Source organism: Gallus gallus, chromosome 5 (genome assembly GCF_016699485.2).
Source record: "Gallus gallus isolate bGalGal1 chromosome 5, bGalGal1.mat.broiler.GRCg7b, whole genome shotgun sequence".
NCBI classification, from domain to species: domain Eukaryota; kingdom Metazoa; phylum Chordata; class Aves; order Galliformes; family Phasianidae; genus Gallus; species Gallus gallus.
Genome location: NC_052536.1, coordinates 25,148,016 through 25,168,150, shown reverse-complemented (window position 1 = coordinate 25,168,150; position 20,135 = coordinate 25,148,016). Strand labels below are relative to the sequence as shown.

Below are 20,135 nucleotides of genomic sequence, written 5' to 3'. Positions count from 1 at the left end.
GAATCAGACTACTTTTGTGATGCAATTTCTTGTGAGCAGAAGGGCCCCAATCCACAACTCCTGTTCAGATGGTAAATCAGAAGTGATCTAAATGAGTGACAATCAATTCAATTTTTATGAAGCTCTATCTCTAGTTGTTTTCAATATCTGAATTCAATTACTTTTTGGATAGAGGTGAAGTATTAATTCATTTCTTCATTTATGACAATATATGTGGAAAAGTATCTAAGTTGCTACATATGTCAACATAAATGATATTCTTTGAAATTTACTTAACTTTATTAAAGACCTGGCTGTAATAAGGGTTTGTGCAACTAATTCCTGTCAAAATCCCCAGAAATTAGGCACATTGTAACACTGAACATTTGACTTATGAGTACTTATATCAGTGTAGATTTACTGAGGGTCACAGCCTAAAATTTAATCATTTGCTTTACTCGCATACCATTAAGAGTATACTTATAAAGTAATGCTCAATAGTAAAAAGAAGGTTAGATCACAGCACATAACTCAGTTTGCTGTTACTTTATTTCACTTTCAAACTTCAGAAATATTAGTTAAAACATTTCATTAAAACGCCCCAGACAATAATTACACCCTGTCAGCACCACTATGTTTAAATAAAAGAAGCCATTATCAATCAATGCTTTAGAAGCTGATAGAAAAATAAGCTCTGTCTCAAAAACAGAATTTGCCTCTCTTCTCACAGATGTAAAAGATCTATTTGCTACTGTTCCACCTGGATTAACTTGTCTTCATTAAGCACAGCAGCTAGGCTGCTAGTTCCCAGCTCCTGGAGTGGAGGTTCAGAGTGTCTGCTAGAGGGAGCTGAAAAAGAGCTCTGCAGAATTAAAAAAAAAAAGAAAAAAAAAAAAAAAGAAGGAAGCTAAGGGTCTGGTGGGAAACAAGCTGCTCTTGGTACTCAACAGCATAGTTGTCACTATTTACTCTCATGCTCTTATTCCCAGAAATCTGTCCTGCAGAGGACAAACAGCAGCAGGTGGGAATGACTGACCAAGCACTGAGAGGGCTTAGTACGAAGAGTAGGGGACAACGTATAAATGTACTACTATGTTCCCTTTAGTGGACAAAAACTGTCTATCCTTCTCTTTTCCTAAGAATTCACTAAGGAAAATGTTTCCTTATTGTGTTAAAAGAAATAATTTCTGCCTTTTTCATTGCCATCTACTAAGCTCAAATCTCAGCTAGATACCAAAAGCTGACCAGGAAATTGCTAAACAAAGTGTAATGGAAGCCAGGGCTTAGCAAAAGCTCAAAGGAGGAGCAGAGTTCCACGGAAGGATGTTGCTTCACCAGGCTAACTTTAACCAGTGACATTTAATGATTCAAAAGAGGCCAATTCTTTCCTAACTAATTTTTAAGTAGTGCTGGCAGAAAGAGGGAAGCAATGCTGTGGAAAACATTTCCATGGGAATCTAGCTGCTGCTCCAAACTGCTACCATTGCTGTAGACGTATACCTTATCAAAAGCCAGTTTCCAAGCCAGCTACTGGAGAGACTTTTGCACCCTCAACTGATTGGCACCACGTATTCAAAGCTGAGGTGACCGAATTGTTCAGCTAGCCTGTGGTTTACTTTCCTGTGCAGACTGAGGAATTCTGTAGTGTCATAAGGACTGGAAAGAGGAAGCATCTGTAACCACGGTGTGTGGCTTTCTGAGTTTGTTTTTACAAGGCAGCTTTTGCAGGCAGACCTCAGCATCTGGTATATCTATTGATGCTGTCTGTCAAACTGGTGCGGTTCTGCTCTCCTCAAGTGCTCTAAGCTGTGACAGGTGGGATTTCTAAATCCTTAGATAAAACCCCATGCAAATGAGCCACAATGTCACACAATTAGTTCATGATTTTTTTGGTGTAAGTAAAGGCTGACCGTACTCTTAAAGCCTAATTAAAGCTAGCCTAGAACAAATACTCCTTCGTTTTCCTCCACAGACAATCATAGCACTATTATTTTGCCAGACAGAAGAGTTATCCAAGTTTAAGTCAATGTTTTAAAATGTAAGAAATGTTACTTATATTTCTTCATTTGATTGGATTCAAGTGAACGCTATAAGTCTTTGAGACTGATTTCTCCTCAACCTCTCAATGAATTATCTGAAGAAGTTGTCGTCTTTCACTTGATACAAATCTCCCAGTCACTATCAACTCTCAGGGCTAAATTTTCCAGAATCAGCACAGCAGTCTTCGTGTCATATGTGAAAACCACTTCTTTTTCTTTCCCACCTAGAAAAGAGAAGAGAATTTAATATATAATCTAGGAATAACCCTTCTGAAACACAGTTATATGTGAATTCCTTCAGTTTTTAATTCAGACTGTCTCTGCCACTGTTGGAAAGGACTGAACACAAAACAAATAGTAGTCAAATGTGCCAAGTATATACATAAGAATGCAGCAGAATCAGAATAACTAAATGTAGTAAAATGAAAGTCAGTTCATTACCCTTGGAACAGGCTGTCACAAAAGTGGGTCGTTGTCCAAGTCCCAGAAATATCACCCGCTCGACTACACACGTGGTACGGTATTGTCCGCTCTCATCTGTGCAGCTGAAAAAAAGAACAATATTTTGCATAGTTTCTGTCCATCACTAGAAGTTTAGTGTTATACTGAGAAAGTACTACTTCAGTCTTACCCTGAAAGCTCCCTAAACCAGTCTCCTTTCCTCTATTCACCTCTCCTGAAACAAGTAAAATTTTTCTGCTGTTATCAGCTAATATTTGACTGTATAGCAGATTTCATAAAGTCAGAAGGGGACAAAAAAGTTTGAGAAGGTATTTTGTAGCACAAAGCATGGCTCTGACAATCAGAAATGTTCTGGATTTCTGTAAAGTGGTAGAGAAAACCCCAAAATACAAATGTAAAGTCAATTCTAACATTTTTCAAGTAAGATGTTTCAGTCTTAAGCTTAATTATCTTTCATTTTGAAACTCCTTTAATTTATATATTTATTAAAAAGCTCTAAAAAACTTGGATGAAAGTCAAATTTTCATTTTTGGGGGCAATCAGAGTGTTACATTATTCATCTAAGTGGCTTTTTTTCCCCTGCAACTTCTAGATTTGCAAGTAATTTAGCAACATGCTTCATTTCTATCCTTAAATTTGAAGGTGTTCAGATTTGAAGCATGCTTTTACCTACATCATTTAAGTAGTCTACAGTTTTGCTTATCCTAAATTTTGTAGTTTGAAGACCAGCTAACTACTGCATATTTTTGAAACTTAAGAGAATAATGAAATGCCTTAAAGTTCATTATCTATGCACTACACAGCCCTGGGGGCAACAGACTTCACTGGTAAAAGTCTAATAGTGGTAGTTCTAGGATTCCTTACCAGTAGCTATTGCAATTCTGGGGGCTTCACGAGGCAATACATAAGTCTAATACTTCCATATTTACAAGACATTTCCACTGACAGTATGTATGCTGGGTGGCTTCTATCTGCCTGTGTTGTTCTTACCTGGAGGAAAGAATGTTCTTGTGAAAAGTGAATTTCCGGTACAGGAACTGCTTTTTGTGGAGATACTGAAATGAATGTCCATCATCTAGGTAGAGCTCACCTACTGCACAGGCCTGTGAAACACAACAGATGGAGTCCAAGCTAAAAGCATCTTCAAGTATTAGACAAAGAAACATAAAATAATGTTTCATTATGCGTTATGCTTCATAGTGCAGGTTGTGGGGGTTTTTTTTTTGTGTGTGCAGTTTTTGTTTGTTTGTTTTTTTAGCTACTTGTATCTCCAGAAGGTTCAGGGAGTCCAGCTCTGAGAGTGCTCTGAAGACCTGGACATTCTGGTTATGCAAGCTGATTTAGGTGCCAAGCGTCACTTCATTTATTAGGACACTTGTGGGAACTTCTACCTACATGTCCAAGAAGTTTGTGCCCTGCCAATTCTCTGCTGCTTCTTCTTCCAAAGGACTTGTGGAGGGCTGAGAAAAGTCAGAAAAATGTTCTGCCCAGGCTGTGCTCTGACAGTTTCACTCTGAGGGAACGCTGGGAAGGAGGAGGGAGCCCCCACCAGCAGAAACAACAGAGGGCGATTGGAAGCACCTTTAGGCTTTAGGATAAATGTGGCAAAAGACAACTTTGTAAGGGGAACATTATTTCAGAGTACCTCTGTGTTCAGTGCCACGCGGAGTTCGTAAGAAATATTTGTCATCCATTCAGTGGATTTTCCAGCTGCGGTCTTAAGAGGTATCACAGTGCCCCCTCGCTGGAATATGGGAATCTGCCAAAACAAGGCCAGTGTAGAAACACTCACATCACTCTGATCATATAATTTTAACTGGGAACAGGAAAATCTTAAGTTTTTCCTTTGCAAATCTCAGAGCTGAACTTTTACTGCAAGCACATAAAGAAAACTATTCAACTAACATACATTCTCCAGCGTTACTGGGATCTTCAGGGTGCCTCGATCTTCCATTCGTTTAAATTTTCTGAAATCATACCAAACCTAGGAAAAATGAAAAATGAATGAGCAGGAAGTACACGGCAAGATTTGTTCCCTTTGCAGAGAGTTATTTTTCGCTCTATCTCTTACTTTCACTATCCCTAACAACCTAATTCATGTGCAAGGAATTACATTTACTTTTTAAATTCAATAACCTTGGGTAGTAATGAAACTTTATTCTTTCCCCGAGGCAGAAAAATAAACCTATCTTTTCTACAGTTTGCATAACATCTTGCATATTTTAAAGCATCTGGTAGTTCAAAACAATTCTTTTCTTTTTTTTTTTTTTTTCTTTTTGGTCTAGAAATGCTTTGTTCCAAAATGAGTGTATTTATACTGAAGTGAAAAATTAACAAAAAAGTGCTACACCTGAAAATTCCCATGCATCACTCTTTCCAGCAGGTTTAACTACTTCAGGTGAGCCAGGCACTGAATTCCCACAGTTCTTGATAAGAAAAATATTCTTCTTAGCTTGTTTGGAGAGCCTCATCTATTTTTCTCCTTATATGGAAGAAAAAATTGTTAGTGTCCTAGGGTCCATTAGTGCAGTCACAAAGCTCTGCAGTCTCACACTTCCCTTCACTGCTTTCATTTGTCTCTAGGGCTAAACCTCAAGCCTCCTTTCCCTTCTGAACTTTTTTCACCAGATTCCTTCCCTTCTTCCACTTAGCTGCAGCCAAGTAGTCTGAGTAGGAGTGGATCACAGTGCCATCCTGTGGAAAAGGAAGGCTTAGAGTGGCACAGAATTGCTGGTGGGGCACAGCTTTGAGGTGGGGAGCTGGGAGGTTGCTGTATAAAATATATCTGTGGGCTGAAAAAGCTGAGCAGCTTTGTATCATCCTCACCTCTTCCGACCCTGGAAGCAGAACACTCACTGCCTTGGCCTCTTTGTCCGTGACTGGATAGACCAACAAAGCGTTTCCTGCAGAAAAGCATAAACATGGCAGTAAGTGATTGCTGTAGTACCTGAAGCCTCATTTCATCATAGCAGTAGCAGTCTGCTCTGGTTTTGAGTGGGGTTGTCAGCTTCCCATATTCATTTTATGGGATTGCTTGAGCCACATCATACTCACTTGAGCACACCATTTGCCCACTTTGTACTGGGGAAAAAAGGCATGTAAGGAGTTGATGACTGCTCAGGTCTCATTCTGCTACAGCACTGTTATGCAGCTAGGCTGTACTGCATACCCATCCACATATGCTTACCTAACATGTATTCATCTTCCACTCCAAAAGTTTCTAATTTCTCTGGGAACTCTATCCAGAGAGGCCTGAAGAAAGACAGACAGTGTAATTCAGTTAGTTTCTCATCTCCCACCACCCTGTTCAAGGCCTGCTGGCATTTTTAGGCTCCACTTTTTCCTTCTCTTAAAAACTATTAAGAACTGAAGATAGATCAAGTTCCTATTCCGTGCCTTAAATTATCACTTTAAGGTGCACTCCAAAATATCTATTGTTTGGCCTCCTGCAGCCTCACTTTCTTCACTGATGCCTTCTTCTTTGCAAACTTGTACTACAAATGCCTTCCCTCTAGCAAAGCAGAGATGGATGAGCCTTTCTACCAGCAATGCTGACACTCGATGATGTAGTCCCTGAGCAAGTCCTTTCTGCTCCATTTTGCAGCATGTCTCCTGGTCACAGACTGGAAAACCTGCCCTAGAAGTTCAACTTCAGCCTTTCTCAATAAAAAGAAGTGCAGTAGTGATCTAAATGCATAATAGATGTGTACAGTTTGTTTTGAGAGGTTATGACAGAAAGAGCTCATTCAAGTCAGAGATGATCTTCCCTAGAAAGAAAGTCTGTCTCACATGTTACTTATAAACCTTCACTTGTTCACTACAGCCCTGCTGGCCATGTACTCACTGATGAGACACATTTTCCATTCTGAGAAAAATACCACGTTTTCTCTCTAATTCTGTACCTATTTCAAAAAAGACAGAAGCCTGCTGTCTGCCAGTGTGTACAACAGGGGCTTCTACATCTACATATGTGCAGACAGGTGCCCACACAATATCTATAACACAAACCATTGTTAACTCAGAATACTCAATCCCTTTCAAAAATACCTTTTTTAAAAAAACCACGAAACTTAGATGTGTTGTATTTGCATAATAATGGGTAAAGGTAGATGCGCTGGAAAAGGATAACTCTAAGGGTAAATTCAAAGGCACAGTAATACCAGAGAAATTGATGACGTTTCTCTCTTGCTGAAAGGACTGCTGCATTCAGTTCCACTGTGACATTTTCTTATAAGCTAGATAGCAGCAGAACAAAAGCTCATTTTCTAACTTCATTTCTCTTCTAGATTACTAGATTCTCTACTAAAAGAAAAATGATAAAATATACTACAGAGATAAATAAGCGAGTTATCAATATGAAAAAAGCCTTTATAACACCAACATTACAGCAGTAACAAGTACTTTCATGAGCAGCAAAATGGCTTTTATGTCTTTTGGCCAGTAACTTCAGAGCCTATTAAGCATGGCTTTAAGTGAGGTTTGGAATACCAAACAATGTTCTTTATTATGAGAAGTTTGGAGTCCACAGTTCTTTAAAAACATTTTTCAAGACTGCATGTGAGTTAGTGTGTCTCAGGTGTCATTTAGTAAGAATGATATTTATTTTCCTCTGGTAAGCATATCAAGGCTTGCAGAAAGCAAAATAGAATTCAGACTTCAAACTATTTAAGTAGTCACAAATGTATGAGCCAGTGATTTAAGTTCCCTCCTCTATGTGGCTTCCTAAGGATAATCACTAGCCTCCTGACTTACGTGCTTACCTCATAACTGGTTCAGCCTCTGTGTGTGCCCGATAGAACAGTGTGTATAAGTATGGCAGGAGGACGTAGCGCTCTCTAATGGCTTCCCTGATGATCTGGGTGTTCTTCTCCCCAAAGAGCCACGGTTCTCGCCGTTTGCTCTTCATGTTAGAATGACCTCTGAAGAAGGGCTGGTAGGCTCCAGCCTGATACCAGCGAACAAGTAATTCTGGTTCTGGATCTCCAATGAACCCTCCCACATCAGCTAGATATTGCGCAGACAAATAAAAATACACATTTTTGGAAATTATTCTGAAGAATTTGAAGTTCTCCTCTAACAAGCATTCCAAGTATATAAATTCATGAATTTCACAGTGTACTTGCGGTTCTGCTGTTGGATAGCCGCTTGTCCAATTGAGAGTGGAAAACTGAGGTAACAAATTATCCTTTAATAAAAATAGCAAGAGAGTTTTAGGAGGGTTTGCACCTCCAAAGACCGCTACAGTGATGCTAGAGACCACCAGCTAGAGATCACTGTTCCAAGTCACAAACACTACAGAAAGACTAAGTGGAAAAGTGATGGTGAGAGACAGGTTTTTAGTTTCTGAACCAGATTCAACTGTGAATCTGTCTGGAAATGCACTGGATTGCTGAAGCCTGGTGGATGTATCGTGAGCAACTTCAGCCAAATACCTTACCTCCACAGAATGAAATGCCTGCCATGCTGATGGTGAGAAGCATTGGAATGGAGATTTTCAAGTAACCCCATTCTGCTGTGTTGTCTCCGGTCCACACTGCCCCTGAAAATACACCGTTTCAGGATTACACAGGAAAACTGGGTTTATAATTCAGTTTATGCTTGTAATTAAGGAAAGAAAACAAGAATGGTCATGAACTACTGTTCATTGCAACCTTTTTTTATAATACATGCACGATCTTGAACTCACAACAAGGTGCACAGTGTTTTGTCACAGGATACATACTGTTACTGACCTGAATGTGCTTGGCCAACCTTTCCTGAGTTTTTTCATTTTAATAATTTGCACTCTTAAGATAGTTTCTGTCTTCTGTAGACTTACTATTACATGCCAAGCTGAAGAAGACAAACCAATAGGGAAGGCATGCAGCTAGTCCTTGCTTACCATACTTCTGTGATCCAGCAAAGAAAGATCGTGTGAGAACAAATGGTCTCTCTTTTCCGGAAGAACGTTTGATGAGTCCTTCAGCAGTTGCCATTTGCTGAAAATCATGAATATAAAAGTTCAGAGGATGAGCTCTACAATTAAGATATTTGCTAAACCACCTTTTTAGCTCTTCGCCTCCTGATACTCTACCTGGTAGAATCCGTAGAGGTTGTGTAATTCCCGATGTTCCCAGTTGTTATAGTGCACAGCATCCTTCTGCATTGTTAGCTCTGCCCCTTTGAAAACTGACGGCTCGTTCATGTCGTTCCACACAAAGAGGATATTAGTGGACCCCTATGACAGAATTGCAAGGTCAACGTGCTGTGACCACAAGCTAGAAGAGAGCATGTCTGTATCACCCCTTCTGTGTTGTCATTGTAGTAAACACAGGAATGCAAGGGCTGTGTTAGGTGATGGGTTGCAAAAATGACTGCACTCTGTCCATCTACTGCTACAGCTAAGTAAGCAGTTTCAGGGGTGGAATATGGGTTCCAGCTGTCTCACATTAGATAAGTCCATGGAAAAAATCCTTGTACAGTATTTCAGCTTACCAAGATACTTTCCTGTAAATAATAATAATACAACTACAAAAGCCACCAATTTGCTTAGCCAGCAGTTTCTCTTCTTTCTTTTCCCCATTTTTAGGCTTTCTGGTATATATACATCAGTGTAGATACGCACCTTGTATGTTTTGAAGGCAAACTGATCTGCATACCATTTTCGCACTTCAGGATTGGTGAAATCGAGATAGTAAGAGGAACCTGTGGATGTAGGAGATTCCAGTTATTTAACTTATTTCAAGATCATGCGTTATCTTTGCATCTAAATACAGTGGCCTGCAATTAGGATGCTTTCCACAGTGGGCACCAATATGATTGTTTCTAGCTCTGTGCAATGGGACTATCTGCAAAGCCAACAGACACAGCCGAGAAAGCTGTACAGCTAAGCCAATTAGAACATGAATATACAAAGCCAAAGAAACCACAAAGAATTTGAAGTAATGAATAACTACAAAAACAGAAGAATTATGAGAAGTTAATTCTACTTCAGTGGCTCCCGATTCTGTAAAATTTAAAAAATTATAGCTTAAAATGAAGAAATGGAACAGCATTTTTATTTTTATTTTTATTTTTATTTTTATTTTTATTTTTATTTTTATTTTTTTTACCTGGCCAACAGATGCCCTCAAAATCTTTTCCATTCCTGTCTTTCACAAAATATCCCTTTTCTTTTCCCTGTGAATACAGGGTATACATAGGATCAGCTTTAATATGGGGATCTACAATGACGACAAGCTGCCAGAATAAGAAAATAAAATACATTATTAACATTGACTGTACTGAGTAAAACAGTAAAATTTTACTTTTGATAAAAGGCAAGCATAGCAACTACCAGTGGTGAAAGCTCACGTTAAGTTCAGTGCTGGGCTGCTTCTGTAATATGGAGCTTCTAAGGGGTCAAACCTGGCCTCATGTTCAAAGGTAGAGGACAAACTATGAAATAATACAATGGCATGAGGAGCAGGATTAAAAAAAATGCCCAGGGGAAGCATCACTGTACTGTGACACAATCTAATTTACTCTGTTGTAGTTTCATGGTTTCCAGTATCTGAAATACTTTGGTTAAAGCTGACTGGGTAACTTCACACTGCAAATGAATACTTCCTTCCTGATATATTATATACCTTGCGTTTTTTCTTCCTGAGAAGTTCTTGCATTTTCTTGGGGTTCTGGAATTTTTTCTTGTCCCAGGTGAAATACCTCTTGCCATCTGTGTGTTCTATGTCCAGCCATATCACGTCATAAGGAATGTCATGTTCATCAAAACCTGCATCAACTGCCTTGACATCTTGTTCATCTTCATAATTCCACCGGCACTGATGGTAGCCCAGAGAAAAGAGGGGAGGTAGTGCTTGAGTGCCTAGGAAGAGTATATGTATGAAGCTAATACTGTTAATGCTTTTCAGGATGTTATCTACAGACTATGAAAGTTAACTTAAGAGCCATGATTAATATATAACTGCCTGGATATAGGGAATTCTGGCCTACATTGTGACTAAAGCAAGTTTTTCATATCCAAGTGACTGAACTCTTGAAATAATAATGATTACAACAGGCTTAAGAGCCAGAAGGCTGTAATGATAATGCATGACAGAAGGTATTTCTTGTTTGGTGACACTGAAATATTATTCCAATAACCAATATAATTTTATTCTTTATTTTTTTCTAATGTAAAAATATTACAAATGAGTTTAACTGTCATTAATACAAGCAACTAAATAATCATGGAATTACAGAACATCTGCAGTTGGATGGGAGCTACAGTCATCAAGTACAACTTGAGTACAACAAGCTCCTCAGAGATACCCTGATGTAAATTTGCTGTAATGATTTGAGTTAGTACCTGTCAGTTGTGCAAACTGCTTGAAGATATCAAATGCCGTGGGTCCCATCAGCAGAAAAACATCAATGATTCCACTTTCTGACATCCAGCGCACATCAGTTACAGGCACTGCCCTCTGCTTAGAAATATCTGCAGCAGTTTCGGTGGGTATGTGCTTCAAAGGAAACCAAGGCAAAGCTGAATCATTTGCTATCAAACTTTTGTTCATTGAAAAACCAACGATGGAAACCAATGAAATCTTACCACTAACACATATCTGGCAGATATTAGGAGTACACATTTCAAGTATATCATATATCGTTCACAAATTCTTTATGTTGCGTATCAGTTACACAAAATAAAGATGACAGAAGATGGATAACAATGGGCAAAAGAATTACAAGTCTTCTGTAATTAGAGCATAATCTCACAGCACATTTGCTGCAGGATCTTTAGAATCATTCGCTATCAAAGAAAACTAACAATTTTAACTATGTGATCAAGTGTTGGAATAAAGCAAGTTTTTTCACTATTTCAATTTTAACAGAAATCATGTATTTGTGCTTCAGGACTTGAGCTTATCTCCTGAACTTTTTGTTTCTTGAAGGCCAACTACATCCCACAGATATATGAGCCTGTTGAGCAGAGATGTGTCAATTTAATAATTTCAAAACTCCATAAAATTCCTCAAATCCAGAAAGTGGTCAAGGTTTGGTCCACCCTTTTTCATTTCTGCTCCAACTTCACATATTTCCTCTCTCCCTTCTCTTGTCCACCTATTAAGTTACAAGTTCCATAATTTGCCTTCTGAAACAAGTTATGTGTTCTTTTCAGTGGTTTAATACAACAAATTCTGGAGTAGGAAGGACAGAAGAAAGAGACTGACAATTTTTCATTAGGGAGCAATAGATAAATCTCCAACAATGTTGTCTTCTCCCTGTTGGCCCTAACTTGTGGTGTTTTTGGTTGTTATTAAGTTCTGAGGAAAGTGGGCCCATCTCACCTCAGCTACTGCCTTTGTATTAATATCCACCAGTGTTTCTGAAGAATTCAGCCAGAAGATCCCTGAAGTTCTGTCAGGCTTGTGTGCTATGAGAAGTGGCACTGAACCATAAATACCTATCTTGTCATGTATCTTGTGGCCAAAGATATCCAAATTATAAAGCCGGTACGCATCACCATCACTAGGACAAACAAACAGATGTGTTTGTTAGATGTAAGCATCCTTCATAGGCCAATTTTAGCTCTAATATAATTCCCATAAACACAGCAAGCACACTGTATTACGGTCTTCTGTTTAGCACCCTGGGCAGAAGTGTGGACAGCCTAGAATACAGCATCTTTGGTTCTACCTATCTGAATCAAGTAACATTACTGCTATTGAGACTACTGCTCCTTTGGTCCAAGTCCTAAAATATGAATTCTGAATTCTGTTCCCCATGGAGTTGCTTCTTGAAGAGTTCTGCTTAAATGTGACTAATTATGCAATAAAAAAAAGGCATGGAAAACTGTGAAAGAACAGAAGAGATCATTTGTTAAGTTGCAGAATGTAAAGCAGAACAACTTACTCCCTATGGACAATCCGTGATTCAGTTTGCTCTATCATTAAACTAAAATACATGTGATACAATATACATATTGCATAAAATATTTAATACAAATCTGTTTGTAGTAAATTATTGAGACAGTATTGCAATTCCCCTCTACAGTAATGCAACCTGCCATTTTTACCTTGTGTTTTTGAGAAGAAGTGATTCTGTGTGTTGTGGTATTCCATAAAGATGGTCAAATCCGTGTAAAGAGAAGTCCATGCCTACAGAACTAGGACCTGTGGTAACAACATTAAAACAGAAGAGTACAGAGCTCCATTCTCAGGCTTTGCTGAAAGCAACAAAGCAGAACAACCTAATTGTAAACAATGAAAAAATAAGCAAGTTGTAACCATTAGCTATGTCAAACTTGCTTTCAGCTTCTTTCATTGTAACTTATGTACTGCAGAGGTAATCTTTTCAACATTCTTTCAGTTTTTATGTGCTTAAGAAGATAAAATAAATTGCCTTAATAGAAAAAAACCTCACCAAAATCAATGACAACGGAAAAACAAAAAATGTAATAGTGGGTAACTCCTTTACTATGTAGTAAAGCTACAGCAAAATGAATGCTAGAGCAGCTTGTTTTCTAATACTCTTTAGCTTCAGACAGACAAGTAGCACGGAGGCGAGCTGCTGCTAATGATATCATCCGTGTCACATTACTCAATCCAGAGGAGATTCTGGGAGGTGACTAGAGATCGTCTAGACTGACAAGCAGTGGCTTCAGTATTTTACCACAGGGACCTCACTCCTCCAATACTGAGAAGGAGCACAACCATAACGCTGGCCTAATGTATCAGATGCAGCATGAACAACAAGGGTGACAGTCTCCTGCCTTTATGTGTCTTTATTGCAAAGAAGCCCGTGTCACTGTAAGAAAGCTTCCCTCTGCATACTGCAGTTGCTGGGCAGTGCCATTTGCAATAGAAGGCTGCATGTGAAAATTATTGCTTAGCTATCATGATTTGTGATATGTCACGAGAATAAACAAGTGAAATGTTGTAACAACATCAATGTTATGTGATAATACATAAAAAAAAAAGGAAACAACAACATATAGTATAGTACATACTAGTTGGCCAGTGTCAGAAATAGCACACAGTTAGCTGATGAAATGGGTCACACTTAATGTGCTTCCTCCTGATCATGAGTCTAATGAATACTTCCAGTTCTTCTGTCAAATTTGTTACTCGCTGACATGATATAAGCAAGTTAAAAGGGGTGAGAAAGACACTGATAAATGTTAAGTAGCTAAACAGTAATGTGGATGTACAAAAGTAAGTACAAAGCAGTAAAACTGTTTTCAGAACTATGCTGAGACTTACCATGAGCTTTGATGTCTAAGAAACTGCCAAATCTCTCTTGCCAGAGACCTAGATCCTCCTGATTATCCTGCATAAACAGAAATAGCTAAGCCTGTAAGTGCAACTGCTCTCACCATGTATTAAGAAAAATATCTTTATTCAGATAAGATTCACACATTATTAACTGTTGTCTTTTGTGGGTGTTGGCTGCTTTTTTTCTTTTCTTTCTTTTTTTCTTTTTTTCTTTCTTTTTTTTTTTTTCAAACAGGGCTAATACAAGTAAATGCAAAATGCTATTGATATTCTGCTGCAGCAGTGTGTCTCCCCCAAAGCAAACACACTCTTTGGCAGAGTTCAGACTTTGGAGCAAATATGCTGAAAGCAGCACAGCTCCTCCCAGTTTTAACTAGATGGTGCAGTAAGCAGCCATCTGCTCTACGGGAGGCTAAAATTACATCATAGGCATAACTCAGCCTCCTGAGAAAACTGGTATGTGCTATATGTACCGCCATGACTTGGCCTTTTTCCACATGGAATCTTACATCAGTACTAAGCATGGATGTACGTGTAGGTATATCTTTGGACAGTTACAAAACAGGTCTCTTTCTTTTGAAATGCTCTTTGAAAGGAAAAGAGATCTTTTAAATGACCAAATACTACCAGGAAACTCCCTGTACTCTGAATTAAATGATGAAGAACAGAAGAGCAAGAATTGTCTAAATAAAAAGGCCACAGAAAGACATTTTAAAACCTAACTGGTGCCTCTTATTGCCCTGGTAAAGCACACGAACCTCAATTCAACTATGGATTTGAAAAATATCTCCATCTTAAACACTAGGTCCTTTCTGAATTTCACTAAGAAAAGGTTACATCAGACACATCTCATAAAGGAATAGTCAGTGCTGGGACCTCTGGTCACAGTTTTATCTCATGTGAATGAATGGCCCAGAAAGTCCCCAGCAGTGGCTGGCACTTAGTTTGGGTAACTGTCATTTTTTGAGAAAAAAATCAGAAATGTGATTCTATTTACTCAGTTATCTTTTCTACAAAATACTAGTGCTGGAATTTGAGTAAGCATGGTTACCTTAGAGGAATCACTTGCTGCCTCCTCATTTTCTGCTGTAGGTTTTCTAGTGAAAACAAATATATAGAAATAATCAGTTTATTGTTAACATATGGAAAGATTTCAAACAAAATTCACATATTATTATGCATTGCCTTAAATATTATATAGATGTTTTATAATCATTGAATCATGTAGGTTGTAAAAGACCTTCAAGATTGTCACATCCAACCATGAACCTGACCTACCAAGTCCTATCACTAAACAATGTCCCTTAATGCCATATCTACACATCTCTTAAATACCTCCAGGGAGGGGGACTCTACCACTTTCCTGGGTAGCCTGTTCCAATGCTTGATGACCCTTTCTATGAAAAAAATCTCCCCAATATCCAATATAAACCTCCCCTTGCTCAACTTGATATTGTTTCCTTGTGTCTTGAGGTGCTGAACTACACTGAAAACTGAGGTTATACTTGAGGGCTTAAATTGGCAAATCATTTTCACGTCTTCATTCTTAATTAGGGGCTGTTAATTAAAATTTTTGAAACAATTCTTTCTATGAGAAACGCACTTGCTATGCTTTTTTCCTAGCCAAGTAATGTTCTGCACTGTGGCTTCTCAACCTTCCAGAATTTTGTAGCGGGACTGACCTGTGAGCTCTTGCAGCTACATGGAACATTTCAATTCAAACAAAACTTACTCGATGAGCTTATAAGGTGAACAAAACTTACCTAAAGTTTAGTCATAAGTAGAGGTAAACCTAAGAACGTTGCACTACCATTGCTCACTCTCAAGAAAGACAAGGAGAACAAGACACCAGTTTATTAAAGAATTGGCAAATAAAGGTGGTTAGCATGAGCATCTGGCTTCTGTGAGGGATCCAAACAATTTGCATTTAATTGATTTTTAGTTCCTTTGTTAAGGCTTCACTAGCATACTTACTGGTGTTAAGTAAATGAGAATACAGATTTCAACGTATGAGAGCTTGTATTGTAGAGATTCCAATTCCCATAGGATTGTTTACCTTCAGCTACAGCCAAATTAGTATATGGTGGGATAAAAAGATACTGTACCTATCACTTGGAGGTGGTTGTAGGTGCTCAAAATATAACAACCCATTGGAATTCATGCTCAGAACAGTCTCATCCTTGAACTGTAGCTCAACCTGGAAGGGGTTTGCTGTGACTCGAAGCTTGTAGTCCCCATTAACACTTGTCAACACCAAAATACCTCCCTCCTTCTGGGACATAGAGAGTCTGGCAAACAAAAAGCAACAACAGCTTTATACGAACCAGCAGCACATCAAATCCACCGTAGCTAAATAACAGTTTGAAATACAAGATGAGCAGAGACTATCTCTGTACATTACAAAAACCTCAAGGCTTGTATTGAGTTGAAGAACCCCAGAAATAAGTGCTGTGTTCAGGCTTCACTGCACAGTGCAGCAGGTGGCTAAAGAACCACCATGAAAATTACCCATAGTCTGCATTTCTTTCACATTTGCATGTGATGCATTTGGCACAAATGATGCAACATAACAAGCAGGTTACTTCTTCACTGTGTAAAATAGTCTCAAGTTTCTCATATGTATGACAAAACTTTATCCTCTGTATCTAGCGTGAGTTTTTGAATGTAACCATGTACATTTTTATTTTCTCTTCCTGTAACAATATTATATCACAGAGAAACAACTGTACTGTAGCACAAATGAGAGAAAAGGCAAAACAACTTTGCAAATAAAACTGTGTAAGTTCCTAAATAAGTAAGTTCCCATCACTTACTTCTGGGTTGTAGGTTCCTTTATAAGAACATCAGGAACTTCATATCTTGCTCTCAGAGGAGCTGCCTCGTTAATTTTAAGCCTAAAAATATTGCCTTCTATTTCATAGATTTCTACTTGTAGAAGAACCTGGGAGCAAAAACACAGACAAACAGGAGGCGATACAAAAATCAACTTACTTTTCAACTTAACATCATCAGATATTTACTAACTGGAAAATCTACATGCCTGCTTTCTGCTTTCTTTTCTTTAGTATTACAAAGCGACTGTTACCACCTGAATTCACACCAGCTAACTCTGCTTTACTTCTTTGAAGAAACAACTCCTTTTTTAAGAGGAGTCTTTATTTTCAAGTCTCTCATGCCTAGCGTTGTGTAGCTCTCCCCACAGGCAGCAAGGAAAACTGGTGGTAAACGCTGATGTTGAAGTATGGATAATTTTACCACTGTGTTATTAATGTAAGTAGCAGGGAACTCTTGAGATGTGGGCTTTTTGCAAAAGTATCAGTGATCTGTGTTCATTGGTACTCACAGTGGTACTTACACTGATGAACCACATCAGAAAGACAACTGAAGAAGATGATACTGACCTACTCATCAAGATGTGAAAATTGCTATTTTACACTTCTGGGAACTGTAAAGTCACTGACTTTGTTCTAGTTCATATAAAATGACTTTTTTCTTTCCTTCCTTCCTTTTTTTTTTTTCCCTCCTGTGTGGAATCTCTGCAGTCAGATTTTTTATTCTGTGTGTTCCCACCCCTCCCCTGTTTTTTCATTTTCTGAATCTTTTCTCCTCTAAGACACAAAATTGGCTTAAGAATTTTGGCCTGGTATCTTTTCCTTTCACCTAGAGGCTGATCAGCATCACTGTCTTCAAAGGCATCATTCTTGCACAGTCTCAAGTTGACAAATGAATACCGACCAGTAAGGACATTTTTAGGCTGACACTTTGCATCATATCCTATGCAACTACCACTGAAATCTCTCAAAACCTTCTGCAAATATTATCAGACCTACTGACAATCACTCCCTGTTCTGTGAGGACCCTCTTGCACCAGATGAAATCTCACCTTATTCTCCTCATGAATAATATGGAATTTGACATTCTCGTCACTTAATGTGACTGTATCCAACAGTGCTCGATACAAGGATTTTCCAGGATGTAGAAGTTTCTGACGTCTGTCAAGATAGAAAATTATTTTCAGTCTCCTTAATTGTTGTGGCTTCTATCACACATAGCAATGTAATATTAAAAATGCTTGCTTAATAACTTTTCTCAATTTTTTTTTAAACAATTATTATCAGGAATAAAAAGGAATATAATTCTAAGCACACACTGGTGTACATGAATGAGATGTAAAATAGAGGGATTTGGTCACCCATTACTATCCCCTAGATTATTATTTTTTAAATAATAACAGGCTTATTTCAAGTAACCAAAATCTCAGCTGCCCAGTTGCATTCCACTTTCTCCAGGACCTCAGAAATTTCAGCTGAATAATCCATTTTTCATTTTCTGTTATACACCACTGCTTGGTTTCCAACTCTCCAGAGAACAGCTTCTACATTATATAGCGATGAAGCAACATGTTTGTAAACTCCTGGATATGTAGCGAGGAGAATACTTTGCAAGGGATACTCTGGGACCTACAGAGCTAAGGTTATCTTTTTCACAAGACCCAGTGCTTGAGCTGTGAAACTAAAAGCAGGAACAGAAGGAGGAGAGCGGCCAAGGACTGGGTGGGCTGCAACCGAGTTTTGACTGCACTTTTTGGTCTTTATTATGTTGTTAGGACAGAGACCCTGAAATAAAGGCTCCATCAGCTGTTTGGAGAATTCTCCTTGCTGAGTCAGGTTTTATGAATTATTTGAAGATGGGCATTTTTGAGAATTCTTTAAAGGGATGCTTCTTTATCAATAAAGGGACTCGGTTCCCTTGCAAACAGACAGTGCACAAATGTGAGCAATCACATAAAAAATTTATTTTAAAAGTAGAGCAAACACAAGATCTGAGGCATGGTAATGTGTGGCAAGTTCCTGTTGAGAAATGAGGTGTCTTAAAGTCAAAGTGGTGACAGACTAGAGAGGGCTGATGTGAAAGGAGGAGTCCTGCTCCCACTGGCAAAATGCTACGTGGGGTTTCAGAGCATAATTTCCTGCAGAACAGAAATGAGTATTTGAAACTGTAACCAGTACAACAGTGGCTAATTGCTGTATTACTGGGCAGTCACTCATTTTATGCAGGCAACACTGGATAGAAGGCAACAGAGGTGAGATTCCACCTTTTAAAATATGTTGAATAGCACATGCTGACAGGCGAGTGGCACAGTAAGGTACATCCTGAAAGTAGCACACTTGCTGTGATTAAAAATTGATGTGAAACTACTTCCTATAACTTTAGATATTAACAGTTTACAAAAACCTACACTACAGTCCTTCTCTTTACCTGTAGAAAGCAATCTGGTTGCACTCCTTAAAGTTGCTTTTGTCCACAGCTTCATCTTGAATGCTGGAAAGAGCATATAATATTTAAATGTGACACATCGGCTGATGGGTGTCCTCAAGAGGAGTGGGGATTAAGCAGAGCTCAGACAACTGTGACATAAAACATGCTGGACTTTGAACTGCTGTGTTTGCATATGGGAAGAATTTTTACTCGCTTAGTTCAGTGCTATACCACTTCCTTTTAAATTTGAGTAATTCTGGCCAACAATTGAATCTGTGAGTAACAGAGCTGAATTTCCACACAAGTGAATTCTCAGGGCTTTTCATTTTTGGCGAGTTCTGAATCTACAGCCCTTATAGTTCAACAAGTTCCAGTACTAAGAATGGAGAATCAGACAGGGCTGGCAGAAAAGCAGAAAACCTGCATCCCTCTTCTCCCTGTAGAGGGCCCAATGAGGGAGGGAGGCTGCAGATCCAGAGAACTTCTCGGTGGATTAGAAAACAGAAAATTGTTGGCTTGCCTGAAGTAATGGACTGTCATCAGAGCATTTCCCCTGGCATATTGAGTTCAGCCTCACACGGAAGAGAGTAAGGCTTTAATACCAACAGATGCAGAGCTGAAGCTCATAAAATACTTACTGATGATATACGTGCACCGTTTAAAAACACAGATGGCAGCCATGACGACTTGGTCACAAGCAAACTAAGCTTTAACATACCCGGGTCACTGCACAGACCTCACGGTGACCACCCATCCCAGCAATGCAGCCCTCCCTCTCGCTGCACGCGTCCGTGCGCCCGGGGGAAGCACCGGCCAGGCGGCCGCAGGCCTGTCCCCACCCCGGCCGGCTCCGGGCCGTCCTTGGGGCCGGGCCCGCCGCCGCTATCCACCTCGGTGCGCAGTCCGCCCGGCACAGCGGGGAGAGAGGGTGGCCGGGCAGAGAAGCCGTTACCAGGCGGCGTTACCTGGCTTCCCCCTGCGCGGCCGCCTCCATCGCGGCGCCGTGCGGGGCCAGGCCTTCCCGCGGCAGCGCGGCGCTGCAATCTGTCACCGAGCGAACCCGCCGGGTGGCGGGGGGGGAAACCCGGGCCCAGCCGAGCAGCGGCTCCGCCCTCGCTGCCCCACGGAGCTGCGTCGCCCGCGGGGAGCGGAAGAGGCGCGG

General features: G+C 39.4%; 1 protein-coding gene across 5 annotated transcripts; it reads right to left on the bottom strand.

Annotated features, from left to right (window-relative positions):
- Positions 1–510: 510 nt before the first annotated feature.
- Positions 511–20,096, bottom strand: GANC (glucosidase alpha, neutral C). 5 transcript variants are annotated; one of them, NM_001199665.2, is made up of 24 exons: positions 19,939–20,096; positions 18,974–19,036; positions 17,598–17,706; positions 16,528–16,655; positions 15,820–16,002; positions 14,766–14,811; positions 13,703–13,769; positions 12,517–12,613; positions 11,789–11,969; positions 10,807–10,960; positions 10,088–10,323; positions 9,572–9,698; positions 9,085–9,164; positions 8,554–8,697; positions 8,362–8,458; positions 7,918–8,019; positions 7,241–7,484; positions 5,668–5,732; positions 5,307–5,383; positions 4,390–4,464; positions 4,126–4,239; positions 3,471–3,583; positions 2,460–2,563; positions 511–2,242 (listed from the first exon to the last, which is right to left on the bottom strand). In NM_001199665.2, the coding sequence occupies exons 1-24, from the start codon at positions 19,965–19,967 to the stop codon at positions 2,133–2,135; spliced, it is 2,745 nt and encodes a 914-aa protein (NP_001186594.2). In that variant the 5' UTR covers positions 19,968–20,096; the 3' UTR covers positions 511–2,132. The 5 variants fall into 5 exon arrangements, 4 of the variants coding, with proteins under 4 accessions (NP_001186594.2, XP_040556883.1, XP_025006481.2 ...); XM_040700949.2 differs by having other exon boundaries at positions 19,612–20,045; XM_025150713.3 differs by having other exon boundaries at positions 9,572–9,638; positions 19,939–20,045.
- Positions 20,097–20,135: the final 39 nt, after the last annotated feature.

Coding starts and splice junctions, on each gene's coding strand:
- GANC (NM_001199665.2), bottom strand. CDS start 19,967: ATGGAGGCGGCCGCGCAGGGGGAAGCCAG. Junction 14,812..15,819: donor CAACCACCTCCAAGTGATAG/GTACAGTATCTT, acceptor TGTTTTCACTAG/AAAACCTACAGCAGAAAATG. Junction 8,698..9,084: donor TTGCCTTCAAAACATACAAG/GTGCGTATCTAC, acceptor ATTCTGTCATAG/GGGTCCACTAATATCCTCTT.